We start from the raw sequence: 22,252 nt of genomic DNA on the forward strand, positions 1-22,252 counted from the left end.
CCAGGCACTGAGATCTCACGTAAGTGGGATATTGTCTGATAAACTGTTTGTAACATCATGTACAGCTGAAAAAACCACCCCAGCTGGTAAGGCTGAGGTGGTTGTAGGAGCAAGGATCGCTTCCCATCACTAACATGCTGATTGCCCTCCTCAGCCTGGCCAGTGCAGTCGTTCAGTGGCTGTGGCTGAGGGAACCTCGTTAGTTCCATTTGTAGGTTTCATTTAAGGGTTTTCTTCTTGACAGCAAAGCTGTGGTGCAACAGCAGTTATTAGTGAGCCCACAGGAGAATTGGCTGGACGTGCTTCAAGCTACAGTCTATGGCTATTAGTTTTTTCATTAACCTTGGGTTATGGGGAATTACTGTAAAAGGCTCACAAGCCTTCAGAGCTAGGTTTATCAAACCCACCCCTTCCTGAAAACAAAATAAAGGCATTTTCACTGAAGGCTTTTTCACTCTTTTATTATTGGAGCCAGGGATTGAAATAGGAGCAAGGCTACCAAAATACTATAACCATGAGGAGGTTAAGGAAACCTTTTTCAAACCCTCACTAACAACACCAGCCCCATTTCTGCTAAACTGAAAGGAATTAATATTATCTTTTTTTTTCAGTTACACCATATTCTTGGCCAAGTTATTGAGAAAGAAGTGAGACCGTGTTGGCTTTTATTAGGAAAACATGATTGTTGTAATCTTAGAAAGATGTATTTATTTCTACAGTCTCATAAGCAATGGGGGTTGTAGTTAAAGCTGGACATGAGAGCCTCCTCCTGCAGTTAGTAGGGGCATTTCTTCAGATAGGTAAGAGGCACGATGGTCAGTCAATGGGGAATATTTTTTAAGCATCAGGTTTTGAAATGGTCCTGGTAGAGTTTCTTGTAGAAGGTACAAATCTAGAAAGTTTCACATGCGTCCTTCTGAGACACACAAACTCAAACTCCCCAATGAGTTGATTGTGTGTGTAGTCTTCAGATGAGATTCTACTGAATGGGGGCTCCTGCTTGCTCTAATTTCAAATCCCTATAAAAGCTATGCAAGTGGGGTTTTCCTCTTGACTCCGTACTGTGCAACCATCATATGTCCTGCTTACAGTCCAGGGATGCTTATATTTCAGGAGCTCTTTTTGTGTGCATCAGAAAATCATAATCTCAGGCTCTCTAGCATAAATATTTCAGTGTTTTACATGCCTGTGAAGTAGATCACCAGAATCTCTCCTATTGCTGTGTTTAGCCTTTGTCAGCAGTTTGTAAGGTCTTTTGAAACCTTTCCGTAGAAGGAGACACACACTCAGAAAGTGAGTGGGTTTTATGCCCCAAAACGTTTTTACCCACCATGACAAATTTAAAAGGGCATGTGGAAGCCCTCTACTGCCTTTCAACACTGAATTGCCTTTATCTGTATTTTATTGTGTTGCATTTTAAATGGCTGGCCAAGGGACTGGAGAGTGTCCTTTAGAAAGAAGTTGGATCCATGAAGCCAATATTTTACTAACAGAGCCTGGAAGTCCTTCCTTTGCTAACACCCCAAACAAGCTCACACGTGCTGGCTTTGGTGGTTGTACAGCTCCTCCGACGTTTTACCAAACTCTGGTTCCGTTTGTGCCTGGTGATTGCAGCACTGTGGGGCAGTGTCAATGCTAACATTTCCTCTAAATTGTCCCTTCGGCTGCTGCTTGGCACAGCATCAGCACTGCTGGCAATGAGAGTAGCACAGAGGCAGAGAAGCCCTCTGCCCTCTCCAGTGGCATTTTAATATCTAGCCTTGCTCTGAGCGTTTGGAGGTTTATAGCTTGGGTGTAACAAGATTGTATTCTTGACAGCTTAACATTCTGTGATCTATTTATTAAACAGAAAGTGCTCCGACAAGGGAAAGTAGCCTCGCTCTTGCCATTTCAGAAAGGGAATTGGCAAGCACCACCCTTGCACACTAGGTAGCATGGTGGCCCGGCTCTGCAAAGCTGATGTTCTTCACAGGAGCAAATTTTAACAAATATTGTTAAGGTAGAATTATACCCAACGAAGCAGGAAGTGGCAGGAGATGTAAATATACATCTCCTAGAAAGGGGTAAACTGCAAAATGGAATGGGACTGCATGGTCACCTATGTATTTGTGACCATGCAAAGCACTGAGTTATCTGCAGGAGAAGGGACTTAACGTCTGCTTTTTAAGTTTTTGCATGTTAGTTATGTCCAGTCTCTTCGATAAATATGGAGGTGTTCTCCCATGTCTATAAAAAGACATGAGCCATAATTTTCATGAAGTATGGGATGTTTCAGATGTATCAGGTTTTGGGTGTCCCACACAAGACAGCTGGCAGGGTTTAGTTTTCACATAGTGAGCGCTCAAAGCAGTGGTTACTTAGCCAGTCTTCTGGCCATAAGAGTATGTAATATCATGTAAAACTAAGCCAATTGTTTCTTGCTAGTATTTATTTTTGGAGCCAGTGATAAATAAATATAAAAATGATATATTAGTGCTGGCTTCATTTAATCAAGTAAAATTACTGAGCAAAGTCCCTGTCTTACTTTCCATACACCCCACACATTCCTTCTTTTGAAAGAAAAAAAGGCAATCCTTCCCTGTAGTGCCTCATTTGAGTAAGCTTTCTCCTACACTCCTGATAATGCTCGTGAAGATACATCAGTGACCTTGTTTAATGCATTTCTTTTAACAGACAAATTTTGGTATTGTCGACTTTCACCTAATCACAAGGTCTTGCACTATGGAGACTTGGAAGAAAGTCCCCAAGGAGAAGTCCCCCATGATTCCTTGCAAGATAAACGTAAGTCATGCACAAGGATTGTGCTGCTTTTGCTTCTTTTATGCTAATTCCTCTTTATAACTTGTATAAGGTTTCTCTTAACACAGGACATGATCAACAGCTCTTTTGTTGGAGACAGAGAGCAGAGGACATTTCCTCCTGCGTTCAAACACCGCTGTCCTGGTTTATACACACTGGCAAGTGTGTATAAGGACTGAGCTCAGCTTTCCAATGAGTTTATAATTTCATTCAGCTTGGAAATGTGATGCTTTTCGTGGGGAGGAACACAGTTTATTTTCATTGCTTATCTGACTGCAGATGTCAAATAAAAGTACTTGGTCATCTTCAGAAGCACTTCCTGTCCATGTAGACAGATGTTTCTTCTGTGGCAAACAGTCTAGTGACTGAAAGGTAAATCTAGGGCAGGCAGAGGTCTTTTTCATTATCATGGAGAGTGGACTTAAAGATGACACATTGCTGTAAACAGTATTGAGAGGACCTCACAGTTACTGTGTTCCCAACTGGGAAAGGACATACCTTTGTGACAACTCCTACCAGTGGATTTATCAGGATATTTTTTATGGCCAAAAGTAATTTTGGAGCCCTTCAGAAAATGATACTCTTGTGAAAATTTCTTCTTAGTCCTTCAATATGAGTTGTAGTCGTTTGACTTGCAATCCTGGGAGAGTTTTTAGCGATGACTGAGATAATTACCAGTGCAGTTCTGTCACCAGAAAGTGACTCCAAGAAATCAAGCAGTGAATAAGGAATCATTTCTTTTTGTTCTTTTCTGAACCTCCATTAGTAACAAATGTCATTCTTGACAGTATTAAATTAGACACGCTTGTACAAGTATTCCAGTTGGTAGCTCCACTTCTTTCATGGAATTTTAGGAAGACTTATTTTTCAGACACTGGAAATTTCTCCGGCTTGAAAACTGAGAAAGGAGAAAATCAGTGATTGAAGCTCTCCTGTATTTTAGTAAAACAAAGAATTGTTTCTCTTTTCATCTCCCCCAACCTATCTCCAGACAGCACCTTTTAGAATTTCTAAGTACGCTCAGACACAGTCAGGGAGGGAAGGAGGAAGAGCCTGTTTGATGCTGGAGCCCTGGCAGTTAGCAGTCACGTTCCCTTGTTTCCATTGCCGTACAGGATATTTCACACTCTTACTGCAGTTTGGCAGAATGTAGGACGAGGATTCACACTGCTGCATTGGCACTGGAAGAGGCTGTTTTTCTGGACAAGGCTTAGAGTTATAGCCCTTGAATGTTAACAGTACTGTCAGAATCACAGAAGAGGAATGAAGGTCACACTCGAACTGCAGGCACAGTTATGAGACCAGCAGTTCCTAGATTTGTTTGCTTTGAGCACACTTCTATGCTCAAATCCCTGACCTTGACTGCAAGCTTCATCTTGTGTTTGCATTTTCCACAGGCTCTTGAGCCTACTCAGGGAATGTCAGGATCCTATGGGGACAGAAGGCTCCTACTTTAGGAACCACTGGGCTCACGTGTTCCCTGCACGTGCCTGCTGGCAGAGCAGATACTGATGCAGTTTGAGAAAGACAGGGTTATTTCATCAGTATCTCAGGTTTTCAGGCAATGAAGGATATGAGTGCCATCCACATTAGAGTTTAATTAAACAGAGTTGAGAATATTGCAAGATACAAGATTATAAAGTGGCACTATTGTTCAAAATGTGTCAGGCCAAACTGGCTTGGGAATTTTACAGAACATTTTCCAGAAATATTCTCGTGTTCTTTGTATAGACTTATATTGGATTTTGAAGTATTAAGGTTTGAATATGATGATTGTCGGCATTTGGGAGCAGGTCAACAGATGAAAGAGAATAGGTGGGTAATAAAGTGGAGGACCAAGAGAAGCAGCATAGGGCATTTTCTGTACTCCTTGCCAAGTTTGTATAACTGGTGTCTATCTCAAAAAAATAAATGTGGGGATTTTTAACCTTTTCACTCTGTGAATGTCACCTCTCTCTTCAGGCTGGCAGAGTTAGCAAGCTGTGTAGACTCCAGCTGGCACAGAAAATGGCTGCCCTCTTTCTCAGGGCTTTATCTGCTGTGAGCACATCACATCTGTGCTCACACCCTCCAGCATCTTGTAGTCAGCTTCTGATACCATTTGAAGTCTTTGATTCTGTTTTTCCAAAGCAGGAAATATCTAGGTTCTAGATAAATAAAGATCAGGATGTCAAATCAGTCTGTGATCTCCCATAGTAACTGCATTCCAGATAACAAGATCAAGCATATGAAACCTGGAAAAAACTGTTCTTGGTTGAGAGATCTAACCTGAGAAAACCCTACCTTATGCAAACAGAGAAATTGTTTTTGTAGGCATCTTCAGCAAATGGCGGGAACTCCTTCTTCTTAAGAAGACTTTCCTCCATAGTTGCCATCAAATATCTCCTTTACTTCCTAGTTCATCCTAGCTCACTCTGTCTGCTCAAAAATAGTATCTCTTCTTGGCCAAAAAGTAGAGTAGTTTCAGAGACATAAAAAGTTGGCAGGGCCACAGCATGAAATGCTGAGACTAAAAGCAGGAGAGGTTGAGTACTGAAGGGCCAAATAACTTCAATTTCTTTTAGTTTTCCATGCAAAGAAAGTCCTTTAAAAATGTCAATTAAATCCCATGCTATCCATTTGACCATAGTGCTGAGGTAATCTGTAATAAAATACATAGTGTTGCTGTACCCTTAGAAGGAGAACCCATTTCTCCTCTCCACTATTACCATTAGAATTTGTAAAGAACTGGGCAGTAACAGATTTTTAGATGATTATGCTATTCTACGTATATTACGCTTTTCCGCAGCCACAAGGATAATGGATTATTTATAGACTGTAGAAACTGTCACTCACTGGCCATATTATATTGTGGAGTATATGGATTCTCCATAATGTAATTACTGTTGGAGAATTGACTTCCACTTGAAACTGAGAGAAATTCGTCTTTGTGTTTTAGTGACCTCACTCAGTGAGTGAATCTGAGTGGCAGCAGCTTTCAGTAGTTTTTTCTTACCTTTCTTCTTTTCCTGAATTATTTCTGATCATTTCACATTTTAAAGCAATTGGAATGGGTTGTTGCAAGCCTTAGTTCCTGTTAATACCAGAAAGTGACTAACTGCTGATGGAAGTGAAATAAAAAACTATTTGAAAAATTCATACAGGCATTAACCTTGAGTGAGGTCAAGGTCCAACTCACCCAGCATCCTCTCTCCAGCAGAGACTTTAGCTGGATGCCTAGCAAAGAGCAACAACAGAACAGGCATATTACATTAATAAGGCAGAGAACCATATACATTTTCTATGTACATGAGTACACATACAAACTGTTCAGACATGGGTACACATCTGTGTGAAACACTCTTACCTAGAGTAGTCTCAACAGGCAAGAAAAGAATACTCAGATTTTTATCCAAATGTCTCAAGTTTTGTCAATACTCCCTCATTCCTATATCAGTTGTTTTGTTCCAGTTTTATTTCTTACAACAGGCTGGAAATAGCAGAGGAGGTGGCAATTTGAACACATTAGTCTTGCCTCCTGTTAGACTCTGTAGCTCTTACACACCTTGGTTATAACTCATTTTCTGGTTTTTGCTTTTGTTTCTTTTTAATGCAGTGCCAGTGGCAGATATAAAAGCTGTTGTGACTGGGAAAGACTGCCCTCACATGAAGGAGAAGGGAGCTCTTAAACAAAACAAGGTATGGTTCTCAAATTGTTACAAACGCACGCCCTACAAAATACAAAGCCTGTCGACTCGACCTTCCCTGAAGTAACACAGGTATTTTTCATTCCAGCCTGCCACCTTTCTGTGTATGCACACACGCTTTGTTTTCACCTCAGATGATATGAGTTAAATTAATAGGACAGCCTACCCCCCATTACTCAGATTTCATGGCAGGTGTGCATGGTGATATGCCCAGAGCGCATTGGTATAGTTTTTAGTAGTGATGTCTTCTACCTCTAAAGCAAAGCAATTTTGACTGCTGCTACAGAGCAGAGCAGCAATGACTGTTGGTACCTACTCCTACTCCTGTATTGTCTCTGATAAATAACTACTTTGTTCCAGTTGTATTTTCTGATGAGCTCACATTCAGTGAATGCTGGCACATGCCAAAATCACAATTAATGTCCAGCTGATGATAACTTCAGGTCCAGTCAGGTAGAAAAACAACTGCCAACAAAAGGATGTAAGGTAAATGCTAGGCAATTCATGAGGTGGATAAGGATATGTTCAGCAGCTCATTTGGGAAAAAAAATATGTGGGAGACAAGGGTCAGCTTAAGTAGATTCATGCTACCTTTCAGAGTTTCACATCAAAAGCTGTAAACCGACATTAGGAATCAAATTGATCAGTGCCAGAATCTTGCAGAGTTTTTGTTAGTAAGAACTGCCACAACAGTGAGAAGAAATTGAGTTACTAGCGAAGTCTGACATCTTTAGTGGTGAAGGTCTTCATACCATAGCGCATGAGGTGTGTTCACAAGATTTCCATCAGGTCATGCTGTTTGACCTTATGAGAAGGAGTAAGACTCTAATGATATTCAATCTGACTTAAAACAGCACTCTGAGGTCTGGGAACCAGATCAGAGGGTTTGAATCAGATTTTCTAGTTACTTGAAACAGAAATTTTGGATCCAACTAGAAAGATATTTTGATGCACAAAATAGTGAAGTTAAGAGTTCCTGCTTCAGCACTTTAAAAATAAAATACATGTATTTAGTGCTCAAATAAATACTGGGGAAAAAAAACCCAGTTCTAATAGGAACCATAGAAAATGAAAAGGCACTGTCAAAAAACTATGTCACGCAACTGTTGCAGCTTCATAGCTGCAACTTCTCTTTCCTTAGCTATACTCAGAGCATCTCAAGTATTCTTCGCATGTGTTTCTCATACACACAAGTTGCTTTAGGTCTGTCACGATACCATCGTCTCCTTTCAGCATTGACTTTACATGGTTGGAAATAAAAAAGTCAAGCTAAGCCAGAAAAAATATCCCAGGAGTATATTTCCTTGTTGATTTTCTGAATCAGGGCACTAACACACATGCACACAATAGATTGCCTACATCTCCTACCTCATGTTACAGCTGAGTCACTAGCAGCATTTGGCTGGGGCATTTATATGATGCATGTAAAGTATTTTTAGTGCTTCCTTGTCTTAGCACTCATATGTCCACACAGAAAGGAAAGACAGGAAGAAGGAAAGCAGTGGGTGGCAGTGATGGAAATGTGTCGTCTTTGGAGCAGTAACGTCTAGATAGTATTTAATGCTAAATCGCAATGCTGCATGTCAGTTTGTCCTCAGCTATCAGCATAGCCCCATTTTCTCATGTAAAATTGCTTTGGACTGACATAAAACTGCTGGTGGAGCATGGGAGGATCAGGAGATGGCAGGTAGCATGGCTGCATCTATGGCTGGAGAATTCCGTTTGTAACCCAGGCAATAATCACAGAATCATATCATAGAACAGTCTGAGTTGGCAGGGACCTTTAAAGGTCACCCAGTCCAACCCTCCTGCAAGGAGCAGAGACACCTTCAACAGATCAGGTTGCTCAGAGCCACGTCCAACCTGGCCTTACATGTTTCCAGGGATGGGGCATCTGCCACCTCTCTGGACAACCTGTTCTGGCATTTGACCACCCTCATTGGAAAAAAAATAATAATTTTTGTGTTTTTACTATTTCCATTGTGGTGGTTTGGTGTTGGTTTTTTATTATTTTGTTTCCTTGATTCCTTGTTTTTTTTCCCTGGGAATCATAGAATTTGTGAAAATAGTTGTCATCCCAATCAAACTGTCATGCACAATATTGCAACTACTTAACTGACATCATAGGAATAACACATAATTGTTTGCGGAGTACCAAGCTAACATGTACAATGAAATGAAAGTTAAAAAAGGCATGCCAGACACAGAATGCAGTTTGGCTGAGTTTGGTGTATGAAATCTTTCACTTCTTGAAATTTCGCAATTGGTGATATATTTTTTAGGAGGCCTTTTAATCCTGTGCTTTCCTTGTACATACGTAACAACCACCTTAGTGTTTATTCATTGACAGAAAAGAAAATTGAATGGCAGAATGCCACTGCTATGAACATAGCTGGAACCAGCAGCATGTACATAACAAAATCTTTATCATCTCTTCATTTGCCAGCACATGGCTGTTATTCTTCCAGTGGGACCATTTAGAAATAAATAAGAGTTATACTGAATTGGAATTTGCGTGCATATGAAGCTGAAACAACTTGATGGGACCAGATCTGAATCCATTGTTTTTCATCTTGCTTGTGTTTTTAAATTGGGTTTAATTTTAAAGTCCTCATTTCTGGCTCTCTAGTAATATTAAAGAATTTCAAGGAAATGAAATATATCGGGTTTTGGAGCCTTCAAAAAGAAAAGCATGAGAGAAGAATTTGGAAAGAAAAAAACATTGCCTTGTGTTTCTAAGTGTTCTTCTACCGCCTTTTGTTTGCTGACTTGGCAGGCTTCAGGCTTGGTGCCTTTTTAGTCAGCAGAGATGATTCTACTCACTTCCTTCTACTCCTCATCTGCAGCTTCTCTTCTCTTTTATTTCATGTTGGTTGACAAGTTCCCTGCGGCTACATGTATAGAGAGTTCCCTGGGTGGGATCTTCTGGTTCTGGTTCTGGCAGGCAAACTTAACATGGCTGTGGTCTCAGCCTTCAGCAAAGACGTGATTGTTTTGATGCTGTTGATGACAGAGCAGGCAGAGAATAGTGAGGTCATTCCAGCTGCATGGGATCATTCAGCCATAGGCACCTAAAACGCTTGTTCATCAAAAATAGTTTGTCTCTGGCCCATGTGAGGGGCCAGCAGAGACTGGAGGAGAGAGAAGCTCTGGGCTTGGGAGAGCAAGCTTCTCCTCATACCACCTGCAACAGCTTTCCTGCAGAGTTGAAACCAGGGACTGGTAAGTGTCCAGCCAGCAGGTACAGAGTCTCTTGTTCCCTGTTTTCAGTGAAGGTCAAAAGAGAAGCACGTCGTGTATCCCAATACCTTTGACAAGCATCTAGGGAAGGGCAGAGGTCTGAGATGTGCAGGGGCAGGAGTGACAAGGGAGTGAGTTCAGCAGACTGAGGTGGGGGAGGAGGAAAGCAGAAGAAAGAGAGAAGGAGCAGGTTGGGAGAAATGGGAGAGAAAAAAGACCAGAGGGAAAGAGAAACAGGTGGAAAAGCCTGGAGTGGAAAATGATTTCAAGAAGGGTTGAGAAATAGGACAGAAGAGAGAGGAGAAAACCACAGATGGCTGATAAAGACTGACCAGTTTTCCTTTAGGAATTGCCAGTTCTTCAAAATCACCTGTCCTTGATGGGAGCATAACAAAACCAGATGGGAATGCCTGACAAGTCAGCCACCTCCACCACTGAGACCACCGTCACTGTAGAGGACTAGCTAGCAACTCCAGCTCCTTAGGCTTCCATTTTCCTTGACAGTTTGCTATTCTTGAGACAACAGAGATGCTGGCCCCTGGAAGCTGTAATTCCTGAGCCTTTAGTCTCCAGAGCAGCCAGCGAAGAAACCGAACCAGAGCCAGGGCTGCCAAGCTCCCACTTTCCCCCATAAAGGGAAGCTCGGTGCCTGAAATTTAACGCTTTCTCATTCTCTGCCTGACTGGGAATGAGCAAACCCATGGATCCATAGGATATTCTTCTTTCAGGCAGGGATTTTCTGTCCTTTTCCTTTCTTTGAGATGAACAAAAACTTCAGTCCCTTGGAAGTTCTCAAAGGACACATTTTCAGGGGCCAGGCCTATGGGATTGTTGCTGACATTCATGAAATTCAGCAACATCATACCAGAGCAGTACAAGCCCTTTTTGTGATGATACATTTTATTTCACAGCCTCAGTTGCATGACCTGGCATGTTCTGTCAGTAATTTATAACGCTCTGTGAGGAGGTAATGCTAGGTTTGTGTGGACAGAGAGAGATTTGTTTCTGTAATGAGGGACATCACTCTTAATAAGGGGTGGCTGAGAGACATGCCTAAAACACAGAAAGGTTATGTGAGCTGTGAGCCATTTGTTTGCTGAGTGCCACAGCAGTATTAGTATCTGCAGCTTCCTTGGGGATTTAACACAGACTTGTCTCCTGTGGCCTGGCAATACAGCAAGTTGCATCTAATAACTAAGCTCAAGGAAACCAAGAGCATTTCCCACAAGAAGCCTGATGTCTGATCATCCAAGATTGTGGATAAGGATTGCAAGTTCTGCAAGTCAGACTCTGCTCTTCATCACACAAGTTTAAAAATTAAATAACCCTTAGTGAAATCCAAAGTACGTCTGTTTTGGACCAGGAGATCAGGGTAGACATCTAGAGCAATGTATAAGGTGCAGTCCCCGCAATCAATTCTTCCTTTTTAAAACTTAGCATAGCAAATCTAAGAAGCCATGCTCTTGTCACTGCTGGCAGCGTAGGGACTGTGGTCAGCTGAGAGTCAGCAAGGGTGATCAGTATTTCAGGGCTCAGGAAGCCAAGAGGAGAAAAGAACAGGACATACGATACAGATCAAAGAAGCTGGAAGTCAGCACTCTCCTCTGTAGCCGGGTCTTTTTTCCACAGAGTTGTTACATCCATATCAGCTAGCTTATAGGTTGTGAAATCCTTGTAACAGCGCTTGTAGCGATCTGTGCAGTAGGCATGATCACACAACATCTTTATGTGTTCACTGATGGCTGGTGAAAGTTCATTATTTATTCAGATTGGTTGGGTTTTCCCACAGGAGCCGTGGTCTAGGTGACTTCTAGGGAAAGTCCATGCTTAACGTATTCATTTTTGCACCTTGAAAATTCCAGCTTCAATGCTGAGGAGGAAAAAAGAAGATAATTTTTTGCTTTCCCAAGATTTATGTGGGTCTTTATAACTAAGTAACCCAGGTAGTTCAGTTTGAGTGCTCATTCTGGTTCAAACAGAGACACAATGACAGAAATCTCTTGAGAATGAATAATTTAATGTATTTCCAGCGGTGAAGACAGCATAAGTATATACTAGGAGATTAACTGTCCTTGCAAGATTTTTGACGCAGGGAATCAAACCTTGCAGAATTTTGCAAGTTTAATCTATACAAATGGAAAAAACAGTGTGTCTTCTTGAAGAGTTTTTTGCCAAGTGTCCTGTTATGGGTTACACTGATTTTAGTCCTTGCCATTGCCTAGCTCAAATCTAAACTCAAATGCTGAAGTAATCCATGACCAAGTGAGCTACAGTCAGCATTGAAGGGAGTGAGTTTGTCTTGACTGAAGCATCTGTGGTGGGGTTCTTGCTGTGCCAGCCTGTTGCAGTGGTCTGGGAGTGCTGCAGCTTTGGCCAGGCAGGAGAGTACCATAACCTATTTTTCCACTTGTTTCAGGGAATAAGTGGTAGGAAAGAAAGACAGACCTGAACTAGTATCTCTCTCATGCAGCACTAATCTATGTTTCTTTGTATTGCTCCAGGAGGTGCTAGAGCTTGCTTTCTCTATATTGTATGACTCATGCGGCCAGTTGAATTTCATTGCTCCAGACAAGCATGAGGTAAGTCACGTTCAGAGTATTGAAACTTCTTTGGAGCCCTCTTAGTTGCTTTATGGCGGCAGCCAGCTTTATAAGAACATAAGAATGGTCATCCTGGCACAGAGTGCAGGTCCATGTGTCAGGTCTCACAACAAACTGAAAGCAAAGGGATTATTGCAAGACCTTCTGCAATTTTCATGCATATCCTGAGCCACAGAAGGAACATGTTTTGCATTTGTGCATCATAGAGCACATTGGGATCCAAGTTCAAGATCAGTATTTCTAAGCCGTACTGAAATATGAACCGTAAGTAAGAAAAAGGCAAGCTTAGGCAGACCTCACAATTTCCATAGACCTTGCTCACCAGTTCCTCGTGTAGTAAAGATTTCTCCTAGTCTGGTCTACCCCAGAGGATTTTTGCTGTGTGTTCACTTTAGTTCAACACTGAAGCCAGGCTCTTAAAGAATCATTGCCATCCTCAGCTCACCTTGATGATGCCAACATAATCAGGGGAGGTTATACCATTGTTGGATCTCAGTTTCAGCCAAAGATGTGTGTTCTCCAGAATAGCATATGCACTTATTCTTAGTTTCACATTGCTTAAGACCATTCAGGACAGGTGATCACAGAAGGTCCTCCTCCCTGTTGCCTGTCCACAGGGGGTTGTTTTGCAATGGCAAAGCAGAATGACAGCTGCCTCCCTGCTTCCTTGTCTTACTTGGAAACACAAGGAAATAGACAATATCATTGAGTTTGGAAGGTGATGGAACTAATTTACCTAATTGTGTGGAAGCATTAGATATCTCTCTCTCAACGAATTTCCAAGTAAAGATTTAGCAAAATGCACGATATTAAAAAATAAAGAAGAAATAAAGTTTTTCCTTCTTATTTCTAAAACAACGAGAGTTGGTCTTTCATTTTGCACATTTATTTTGTGGTACCACATTTAGTCTCAGTTCAGGACACTCTGTTAAGATGACGATACACAGAGGATTGCATTAAGCTGCGTTATACTGTGGTGTTATTAAAGTGCATGAAATTTCATTACAAGTGAAGTGTATTTAGTTACACAGCGTCAACATTTGGAATTCTGGATTAAAATCTTTGAATAAATGTTAATTTTAGGAGAGGAAATTAAGTTATACTTATTTAGGTTTTGCTAGGGATTAATATTTGAGTGTTATTTTCAAGTATGTTAATTCCTGACAAATATTTGCTGGTCAGTTTTACTCTAAAAGAAAGTAGCAATAGGATCCCAGGCATAATGTGCCATTAGAGTTGTAGGTCTAAGCAAAGCATGATTGCCTTCGTCCTCTGAACTGAACATAGGTTAGAAGCTTTCGGATATAAATTCTCCAGAAACTGAATTCTAGTCTGGTTTTGCTCATAAGACCAAATGGTCATGAAAATTGACAAATTTGTCAGCCACTTGTATTTCAAATACAGCCTGTGGCTACGAGTATATTTTAATGGTCTAAATGTTCAAAAACTCTGCTGCACCCCACTGACGGGCAGTAGGATTGTGAGATTCGCTACCCCAATTGCTCGTGATTGTGTTAGCACACCTATTATCTTTACTTCTCTTTTTGATCTTGTGCAGCTTCTTTGAAACAAAATTAATATGCTCAAAAAGACCTGCCAGAGGCAGCAGCCTCTGCTGCTCCTTGGTAGCTCCCAAGTGAAAATTTCAAAAGGGTATCTCACTTCCTCCGTACTTTTCCATGGCCTACAGAAGAGTGAGTTATGATTAAAGCAAAATGTACAAGTCAGAGGAAGCACCCACAAGGAAAGGCAAGTGGCATGTTATGAAGCCCATGCCTCTTCATCAGAGTAACTGAGGTGCTTGTCAATAGAGGTGCTAGTTTAGCAACGTTGTCAGCTTGGGAGATTTGGTGGGTGACATCTCGAAATTTGGAAAGCTTTGTGTGAAGCACCAGGAGTGATGTTAGTACATGACAATGTCAGGTCAGACTTAAAAGGTTTTTTCAAGTACTTCTACAGTCCGCATGATTGTAGAATGAGATTTAAATGTGGGAATTGAGTGTGTCCTAAAAAAAAAAAAATTGAATTAGGATCATAGAATGATTCAGGTTGTAAAGGACCTTGAGAGTGTCCCCAGTTTGACATCCTGCTCAAAGGAGGACAATGATGAGCTCATACCAGGTTGCTTGGGGCTGCATCCAGATGGATGGAGCCTGCACAACCTTTCTGGTTGTCTCGTTCCGCTGACTTGACTTCCAAGGTATTTCTTTAATAAAAAATCTCATTACTGAACCAATATCGTTGAGATTTGAACCTCATTCTTGCACACTTAAGTTTGGCAATACCCTTAGCCATCTGTTGGAGCTTACTTCTAGCCAGAGGATGCAGCACTGTGAGATCACTCCATCATATTTGTTTTTCATTTAAACACTAATAGCTGGTTTCAACTACATAGAAAAAGGTGGATTAATCTTATCCTTGATTTTTGACAGAGGAACTGATGAGGGAGGCTATAATTAGGTTTCATTGGAGTTTTATGAAAATGAATCTGTTGTAAATTAATTTTTCAGTGGCTCTTAGTCTATTTTGCATATTAAAAAGAAAATAGCTTCTGAATGAATGCCTCTGTTTTTCCACCATCTCATTAGGATTTCTCTCTGCTCAAAATGTACAGGAGTTTAATTAGATGCACTTGCCAATATGGAGATTAGAGAGGAAGCCCCTTTTCCAGGCCATTGCACTCATCTGAATTGTGGCCAGGATTTGGTTTCTGTGGGCCCTGAATGAGTTGTATCTGGAAGAGGAGAGAACTGCAGTTTCGCTTTCTGGCTCACTGAGATTCCTCCCTAGAGAAAGCGCTGGCCCTTCTCACTAAGCAGGTCATGGACGATTTACGTCAGGGGCTGCATCTGTTGAATGGATGCTCTGCACTTCTGGAACCTGAGCAGAGCCTTTTGCCTTTCTGTTCCTTTCCTCATAGTGAATTCTGGGAAAACTTTCCCAAATAAAGGTTTCAAGTCAATCATAAAAAATTATAGTCTGTTCAAAAAATAATTACATTTCTAGGATAAATTCTTCCTTTTCCTGATGTTCTGCATCCACTCCACAAAAATGGCATGCTTTAAAATTATTCAGTGACACACTTAGCTTGCCTATTTTAGGCTGTCAAAGTTGTTTATTTAGTACTTGTTAGCAGGACAGCCTGAACCCTGAAGTCTCTTCTGTGTAGCTGATCCCATATTAAAGCCACAGCTTGGCTTACCAACACCCTGGGTGAAACCCTAGCTCTGCTCCTGTTTTGTTACTGCCTTAAGTGGATCAGATTTCACTTGGGATGTTGAAGTGTGTTAACCCATCCTATTTTAAAAATATGCCCTTTTTCTGGATGAAGACATACCCCAAGAGGAGGTTTTCTCTCCCTTAAAAACAATCCTCCTTTCTGCTGTAGGATGAAGTCAGCCATGGCTATCTTTAAATTTGGCTGTATCATGTAGCAAATGGTCAGCTAAATTTAAAATCCATTTTTTGGCATGAAATCTAGCAGAAGTATTTGTAAGATAAAAATGCAGTTATGGTTGATTTAATTTTCTCCTGCAAACTAGGACACAAGTTCATGATTGAAATGTGTATTTTTAGATGATAGCATTTGAGTACTTCTGTTCATAGTTGAATAAATGGCTTGTAGTAATAAATGGAAGTGACTTATTTGATAGAAGTTGACTCAAGATCGCCAATCTCCCTTGGGTTTGTTGCTTATTTAAAATGGTTGTTCAACTCATGTTTATCACAAGCTGTCAGCTGTTGGGAAAGATGGCATCTCCTATTAGGAAAAAGCTAACAGTAAGGAAGGGGTTTTAGAGGCCAGTTCAGTATTTGCAGCCTTTAGAATTACACCAGGTAGCTTGGTATTTAATTTTCCTGAAGGACACAGCATTGACCGACTGTAGTTTTCACAATATGTTATTTCATGTAAAATAGTGGTAATGTAGGCATAGATATGTAAATGAGAGCCTATCCTTGTGTAGGTCAATTGATACCACTTAATCTATAGGAAAGCAAACCATGATAAAACTAGATAGGTGGTACAGAATTTCTTACAGAGTCAAGAAGGATTTTGGGTGGGATTCAGTTCTAACTTGGCTGTCTTGGAATTAAAATTTGGTATTAGATAATCATCTTTTTCTTAAGTACTGGGGAATGAGAAAGAGAGGGGGAGAAGGAGATACCTTTATTGTCCTAAGTTGTTCTTTCTCCCATAACTGTTGAAGAATATTCAACAAGAAGTTTGGAGGAGATAGCAAATTGTCAAACAACTAAATACTGTCATTTCTTCCCATTTTTAGGGAATTGCTTTTCCAGTTTCTGAGCAGCTCAGGGGAACATGCCTTCTTCATGATACAAGCTAATAACATTAATCAGTCTCAGTTTAGTTCTTTTTGTTAAGTCCCTATGGGAGCAATAACTGCAGAGGACCAGGCCAGGGAAGCAGCTTGTGTACAGAAAAAAATCTATTAATTACACTTTTTTTTAAATCTTTTTCCTGTGCAGTACTGTGTATGGACCGATGGGCTGAACGCCCTCCTCGGGAAGGATATGTTGAGTGATCTAACGCGGAACGACTTGGACACGCTGCTCAGCATGGAGATAAAGCTACGCCTCCTTGACTTGGAAAACATACAGATCCCAGACGCTCCCCCACCTATCCCAAAGGAGCCCAGCAACTATGACTTTGTTTATGACTGTAACTGAGACTGCCACTGAAACTTGCTCCAAAACTGGAAATATTATAACTGGAGAGATATTAAAGAAACAAACAGAAGAGAGTGAGACAAAAAAGAAAACCCACTTGTGCACCTTGGATTTTGGCTTTGGGGAGGGGTGTAGAAACATTTGCATTCCTCCCTATTCCCTGCATCTTTTCCTTCCCCATTCCCATCTTACCCATTGCTCATCCAAATCCACATTGCTTTAATTAACTTGTAATTGCAGGCCATTGGCCTTGCTTAAGGCAAAGACTGCCACTAAGCAGCACCCTCCCAAGGACTTTTTTTACATTTTTAATACTGGAATAGACATTCTTAACTAAAGGACGATGTTAATCAAACTGCATGCCTGTGAAACCCACTTGGCAGGGCAGAGGCTTTAACTGGAAGGAGGAGGGAGGTAGGGAGCAGAAGCAACTACTGTAAGCAGAAGATTTCCCCAGACACTCCGAAGAGTCTGCTCACAACTGAATCCAATGCGATGATGAAAATCGTTAACTGCTTCCCAGTGCTTGCACCATTTGTCACTGTCATTATTCTTTCCACTGTCATCTCGACTCTTGCCACCAGCCTTCACCCAACTGGTCGGCTCCCAGAATGGAAAGTCTGCAAGTTTTTGCTGTACCATACACTGCAATGCTGCAACAGCTTTTTAACTTCTTTTCCTCCCAGCTCTTAAATAGCCCCACACTAGCAGACCACTCGCACAAACCCTGTATGAAGCCACTAGTGTGTCCCATCCCCATAGCGTTCCCTAAGCCTCAGTTGCCTCTAAAATTGGCTTGTTGCTATTCAAAGTGATTTTTATTTCCTTGGTCCAAAGTTCAACAGTAATTTCCACAAATTAATTACAACTGCCAAACATCCAGGTTTACATTGTTGTCATTGCTACAGTGTTAGAAATTTGCAAGGGATTTTTTTTTTGTACGGGTTCTAATTTTTTTATTTTATTTTGCCAAACAAATATATTTAATGAAAACTAATTTCATTTTGAGTACTTTTAGGGGACAATATTTTTACTTAATTTCCATTTGGAACATTTGCCCTGAAGGGAATAAATATTTCCCTTCAACTTCACTGTTGAATAAAAGTCTAAGTTGTGATGATTCTTGGAACTTTGTTTTTCTTCTCAAGTTGTCTTTTATCCTTTATGGTTCCTAGAAATTTTGAAGTGTTTGGTACAAAGAGGAGAGGGAAAGGTGGAACTTTTCTTATCTGTGTCTGATTTAATTTACTTATTTGTTTATGGTGACAAGGATGACGTGCATCCAGGGATCTCCATTGCCACAGTACGTGAGCCTTTCTGTGAGAAGGACCCTTTGTGAAATCCAAAATCACCACATACTGATGTGCTCGTGGTCAAGCTAAGGTTGCTGTCTTTACCACATTTGCTGGAGTAACTGTCTTTCCGTATTTCCATTTCCTCCATTGATAGTGTTTCTGGCTGCAGTAGATAGCTACTGGGGAAGTTTGGGCTTTGCAGGATGGATTCCCTTCCTCCTCACATTCTTCTAGGTATTTCACTAAGTTCAGTATCTCTTACTTCAAAAGCTGTCATGGTTTACCCCCACTCACAAGCTAAAATACCACATAGTTGCTCACCAGCCCCCCGCAGTGGGCCTGGAAGGAGAATCAGTAAAGGAAAGAAGGCAAAACTCATGAGTTGAGATTAAAAAAATTAAGAGAATAACAGAGGAAAAGAAAACAGAGATGTAAAACAAAAAAAAAAAAAACAAACACAATAACAGAAAATATTTAAGCACATAATTAACAGTACTACAACTCACAGCAGATCACAATGCCCAGCTTCTTCCCAAGCACTAGGAGCCTCCCCTCAGCCTCCTCCTCACTGATAACACTGAGCATGATGTCACAGGGTGTTGAGCAGCCCTTTGGCCAATTTGGGTAAACTATCCCAGCTGTTGGCTAACTAGCCAGCTGTGTCCCCCAACCAGAGGTGCCACCAGTTCCAGTTCCTCTCCCAGCTCAGGTAAAAATTAACTCTGTCCTAGCCAGAACCAGGACAAAACTGCTGGATCTAGAGGAACCTACTAGCCTTTTCCCTCCCACTGCACAGGCTGAAGACAGATGTTTTTTTCTGTGAGTTCCTCTCTTACTCAGACCCAGGCAAAAAAGACTGTGAAGGGGTTTTATCAGACCTTGTGCTAGTGAGAAACCCAGAGGGTGGTTCCAGTTTAGACAGATGCAGACCTCAGCTGAGGTGACCTTTGCTCCATCCAACCCTCTCTGAGGCAAACACCCTGACTGACCTCACACCAGGTTAGGAGAGAAATGACGTTCTGGAGGTGTAGTGAGAAGGAAAATGTTGTAGGAATTAAAAAATGAGAGTCCTAAGGAAGGTGCCTTCCTGAAACTGTGTGTGCAGTATTTCATGAATGCCTTGATCTAACAAGGAGATGTAAGTTGGTTTAAGTGGTAAAGTAAGGGAAAAAGAGACTCTGAGTTAAACGCTGGTATAGGAAGTTACAGTGAAGAGAAGATTCAGTCCGAATGAGAACGGGAATGTGAAATGTGAGATGTGGTAGTTGGAGATGTTTCATTCTCTGGAACCTTGTTGTCAGAATATAGCAAAGGTAGTCAGGGGTCAGGAATGAGTGGAAGCAAAGGCACTGCCTTCCACAGGGGATTTTGGAGGGGTCCTGGGGGGGCGGGGGTGGAGGTAGGAACGTGGGTTTTTTACAAGACACTGATGCTGCTTCTTGTCTGTGTGAGGACAAGTCTCGGAGCGCAACAGAGAACCTGAGTTGTTTTACTAATCTCCCTGACTCAGCTGGATGGCTTGGCTGTGCATAACCTTTGCTTTTTATTCACAGACTGCAGAGCTCATGCTTCAGGTGGGTATTGCTCCTTGTCAAAAAAAAAATCCACCTTTCACTCCTAAGCGATAAGAGCCAAGTGCTGACAGCTCAGTGACAATCCAGTGCTGTGATCTTAGCAGGTAGGCATCTGTGTGACAATCAGAGAGGAGCAAACAAAACCCGTCCTCCAAGAGACAACTTAAGCAGGAGGGAAAGGCTCAACTTGCCTTCCCTACTAAGGTGAGTGTCCCAAATTGCACACCAAGAGACCCAGGGAGAAGAACTGGCAACCCAGCCCTCTGTTTTTACCAACACCTTGTGCCCATCCGCATTACACCATGGCACATGGACACCAGTCGGGCACCGTGGGGCTCCTGAGTGTGAAAGGCTAGCAGCTGGCTCTCTCTACGCCTCTCAGGCTTCGTGCGAGCAGGTGATATAGCCCAGTGGCCTCCATCCTGCCCTGCGACCCCACAGGGTGGGCGCAGCGGACCTGGGGAGAGGTCCGGGTCCAGGGCCAGCTGGATGCCATTGCCACGTGACTCTAGCCCACTGCCTCCTGCAGCCCTGCGTTACAGAAGCCCCTTCTCCTCATGCATGGCCCAGCTCTTTGTACACATTATGCATCACGTGGGATGGTCACGTGAGGCAGCATGTTAAATTTTTCTCCTCCCATGTGTCCTACCCTGCCATAAGAAAGAAGAGGCTCGAGAGATGCATTGGTGTAATAGCCCATGCAGCTATTTTAAAAGCGCTCCTACAGCAACGCGAAGGGCTGTGGTGCAACCAAAAATCCTGCCTTCAGTTTCTAGAACTGTCATACAGGCTCACTTCACCATCACAAAATTAAAAAAAAACCCCAAAGTTTAATGATGAACAAGCATCCCGCTGTTTGCCATTCATTTGAAAAAAAAAGAGAATGAAAATGGCAAATTCATTTGCTCATGCTGTTGCATGTTCCGGAAAAGCTTTTAAGACTTCACATTCAAGGAGCTACAGCAGGAAAAAAAAATTGCTATTGAAGTTACTTGTATAATTTCAAAACATTAAGTGGGTAATTGCTTGTAAAAGCCATAAAGAGGAGAGAGAACAAAAAAAAAATCAGTCTAATTTTAGTTCCTGTTTTTTGACATGACTTTGCTTTTGAAAGTGAATATATTCTTTTACCAGAAAACTTGAATTAAGAAAAATGTGTATCTTCTTAAGTCAACTGCTTGCCCTGTTTGTAAGGACAAAGAGAAGAGCAGCAATGCTCTGTAATCCTGCACGAAAGCGAGCTATGTGTCAGAGAAAGAGCTTGCACTCTGGGCTTTCATTACTGCTTTTCAGAAGCAATTCGTTTTTCAGTATGGAGAACTCTTTTTATTAAACCTTACAACTTGCAGGGAAAAATAACATCCTATTGCAAAGAGACTGGTAGGTGATTACTCTCTTTTGGGTTGCAAAATGACCATGCAAGATCCTGATTACTTCACTTGTGAAATCCTCTCGTGTCTTCATGCCCTTCCCAGGATTGCATTTTTGCTTGCTCGGGGCGCATGCTACTGACACTTCGCTCCCATCACTTGTCCCCAGTAATGCAGGCGCGTCACGTGCATGGGAATGTGAAGGCTCATGTGGAAATCTGGTGGGATCCACTGCCCAAAAGAAATCCCTGTCTTCTTGGGCAGGCGTCCGACCCCTGGCTGTGATCACACAGGCTCTGGCCACTGAACAGCTCTTGAAAGAGGCAGGGACGAAAGGGAGGAGAAAAGAAACCTTCTCCTGGCAGGGGAAGATGGAGAGGGAGGGGCGTGGTCATGAAACACCCCTGAACACCAGTCTGCTTTGTGTTTGTCATTGTATTGGACTGCAATGGTCAGAGGTGCCTCTGGTGCATCCGGCTCTCCAGCGGTGCAAGCTGTTAATCCTGAGAATAACCAGCAATGGAAGACGTTGGGAGTACGAGGACACTCTTGTACTGCCATATCCTCCCGTTTTTCTCTTTTGTTGCTGCTGCTGCTGCACAGACAATGCCACTAGATTTACTGTCATCTGAAAGTCATTCATCTAAGGAGCGTAGTAAGATGAATGTGAGATTTTCCCCTCTTCTTGTTTCATCCTTCTTGAGAGTTAAAAAAAACAAAAAAAAAATCTAGTCCTTAAATCTAGCCCTTACTGACCTCGGGATATCTCAGCTGTCAGAAGCAAGCCTGGAATACTAAGCATCTGACAAAGGAAAAGAGCCCTTCCCCTTACAGCAGCATCAAGGAGCTGGAAGTGAAAAGGATTTCCCTCCAGGCACAGTTCCACAACCTCTGCGTGCTGCTTAGGGTAAAATCCCTGCAAACTCTAGAAGACACTGTTCGTAGGACAGTGTTTTTTGTCACTTACCGCTGGTTAAGCTGTCATTGCTTTCCCCTGAG

The 22,252-nt window shown here is 41.8% G+C and overlaps 1 protein-coding gene across 6 annotated transcripts in view; it reads left to right on the forward strand.

Annotated features, from left to right (window-relative positions):
* The window catches only part of ELMO1 (engulfment and cell motility 1), a 317,094-nt gene extending 298,960 nt beyond the window's left edge, over positions 1 to 18,134 (forward strand). For all 6 annotated transcript variants that reach the window (XM_086742954.1, XM_086742955.1, XM_086742953.1 and 3 more), the window contains 4 exons: positions 2,674 to 2,781; positions 6,395 to 6,477; positions 12,227 to 12,304; positions 16,814 to 18,134. In XM_086742954.1, coding sequence (XP_086599080.1) covers positions 2,674 to 2,781; positions 6,395 to 6,477; positions 12,227 to 12,304; positions 16,814 to 17,014 — 470 coding nt within the window. In that variant the 3' untranslated portion in view covers positions 17,015 to 18,134. The remainder of the gene's footprint in view (positions 1 to 2,673; positions 2,782 to 6,394; positions 6,478 to 12,226; positions 12,305 to 16,813) is intronic.
* The last annotated feature ends 4,118 nt before the right edge of the window (positions 18,135 to 22,252 follow it).

The sequence above is a fragment of the Chlamydotis macqueenii genome, chromosome 2, assembly GCF_036417535.1.
Source record: "Chlamydotis macqueenii isolate bChlMac1 chromosome 2, bChlMac1.mat, whole genome shotgun sequence".
NCBI lineage: Eukaryota > Metazoa > Chordata > Aves > Otidiformes > Otididae > Chlamydotis > Chlamydotis macqueenii.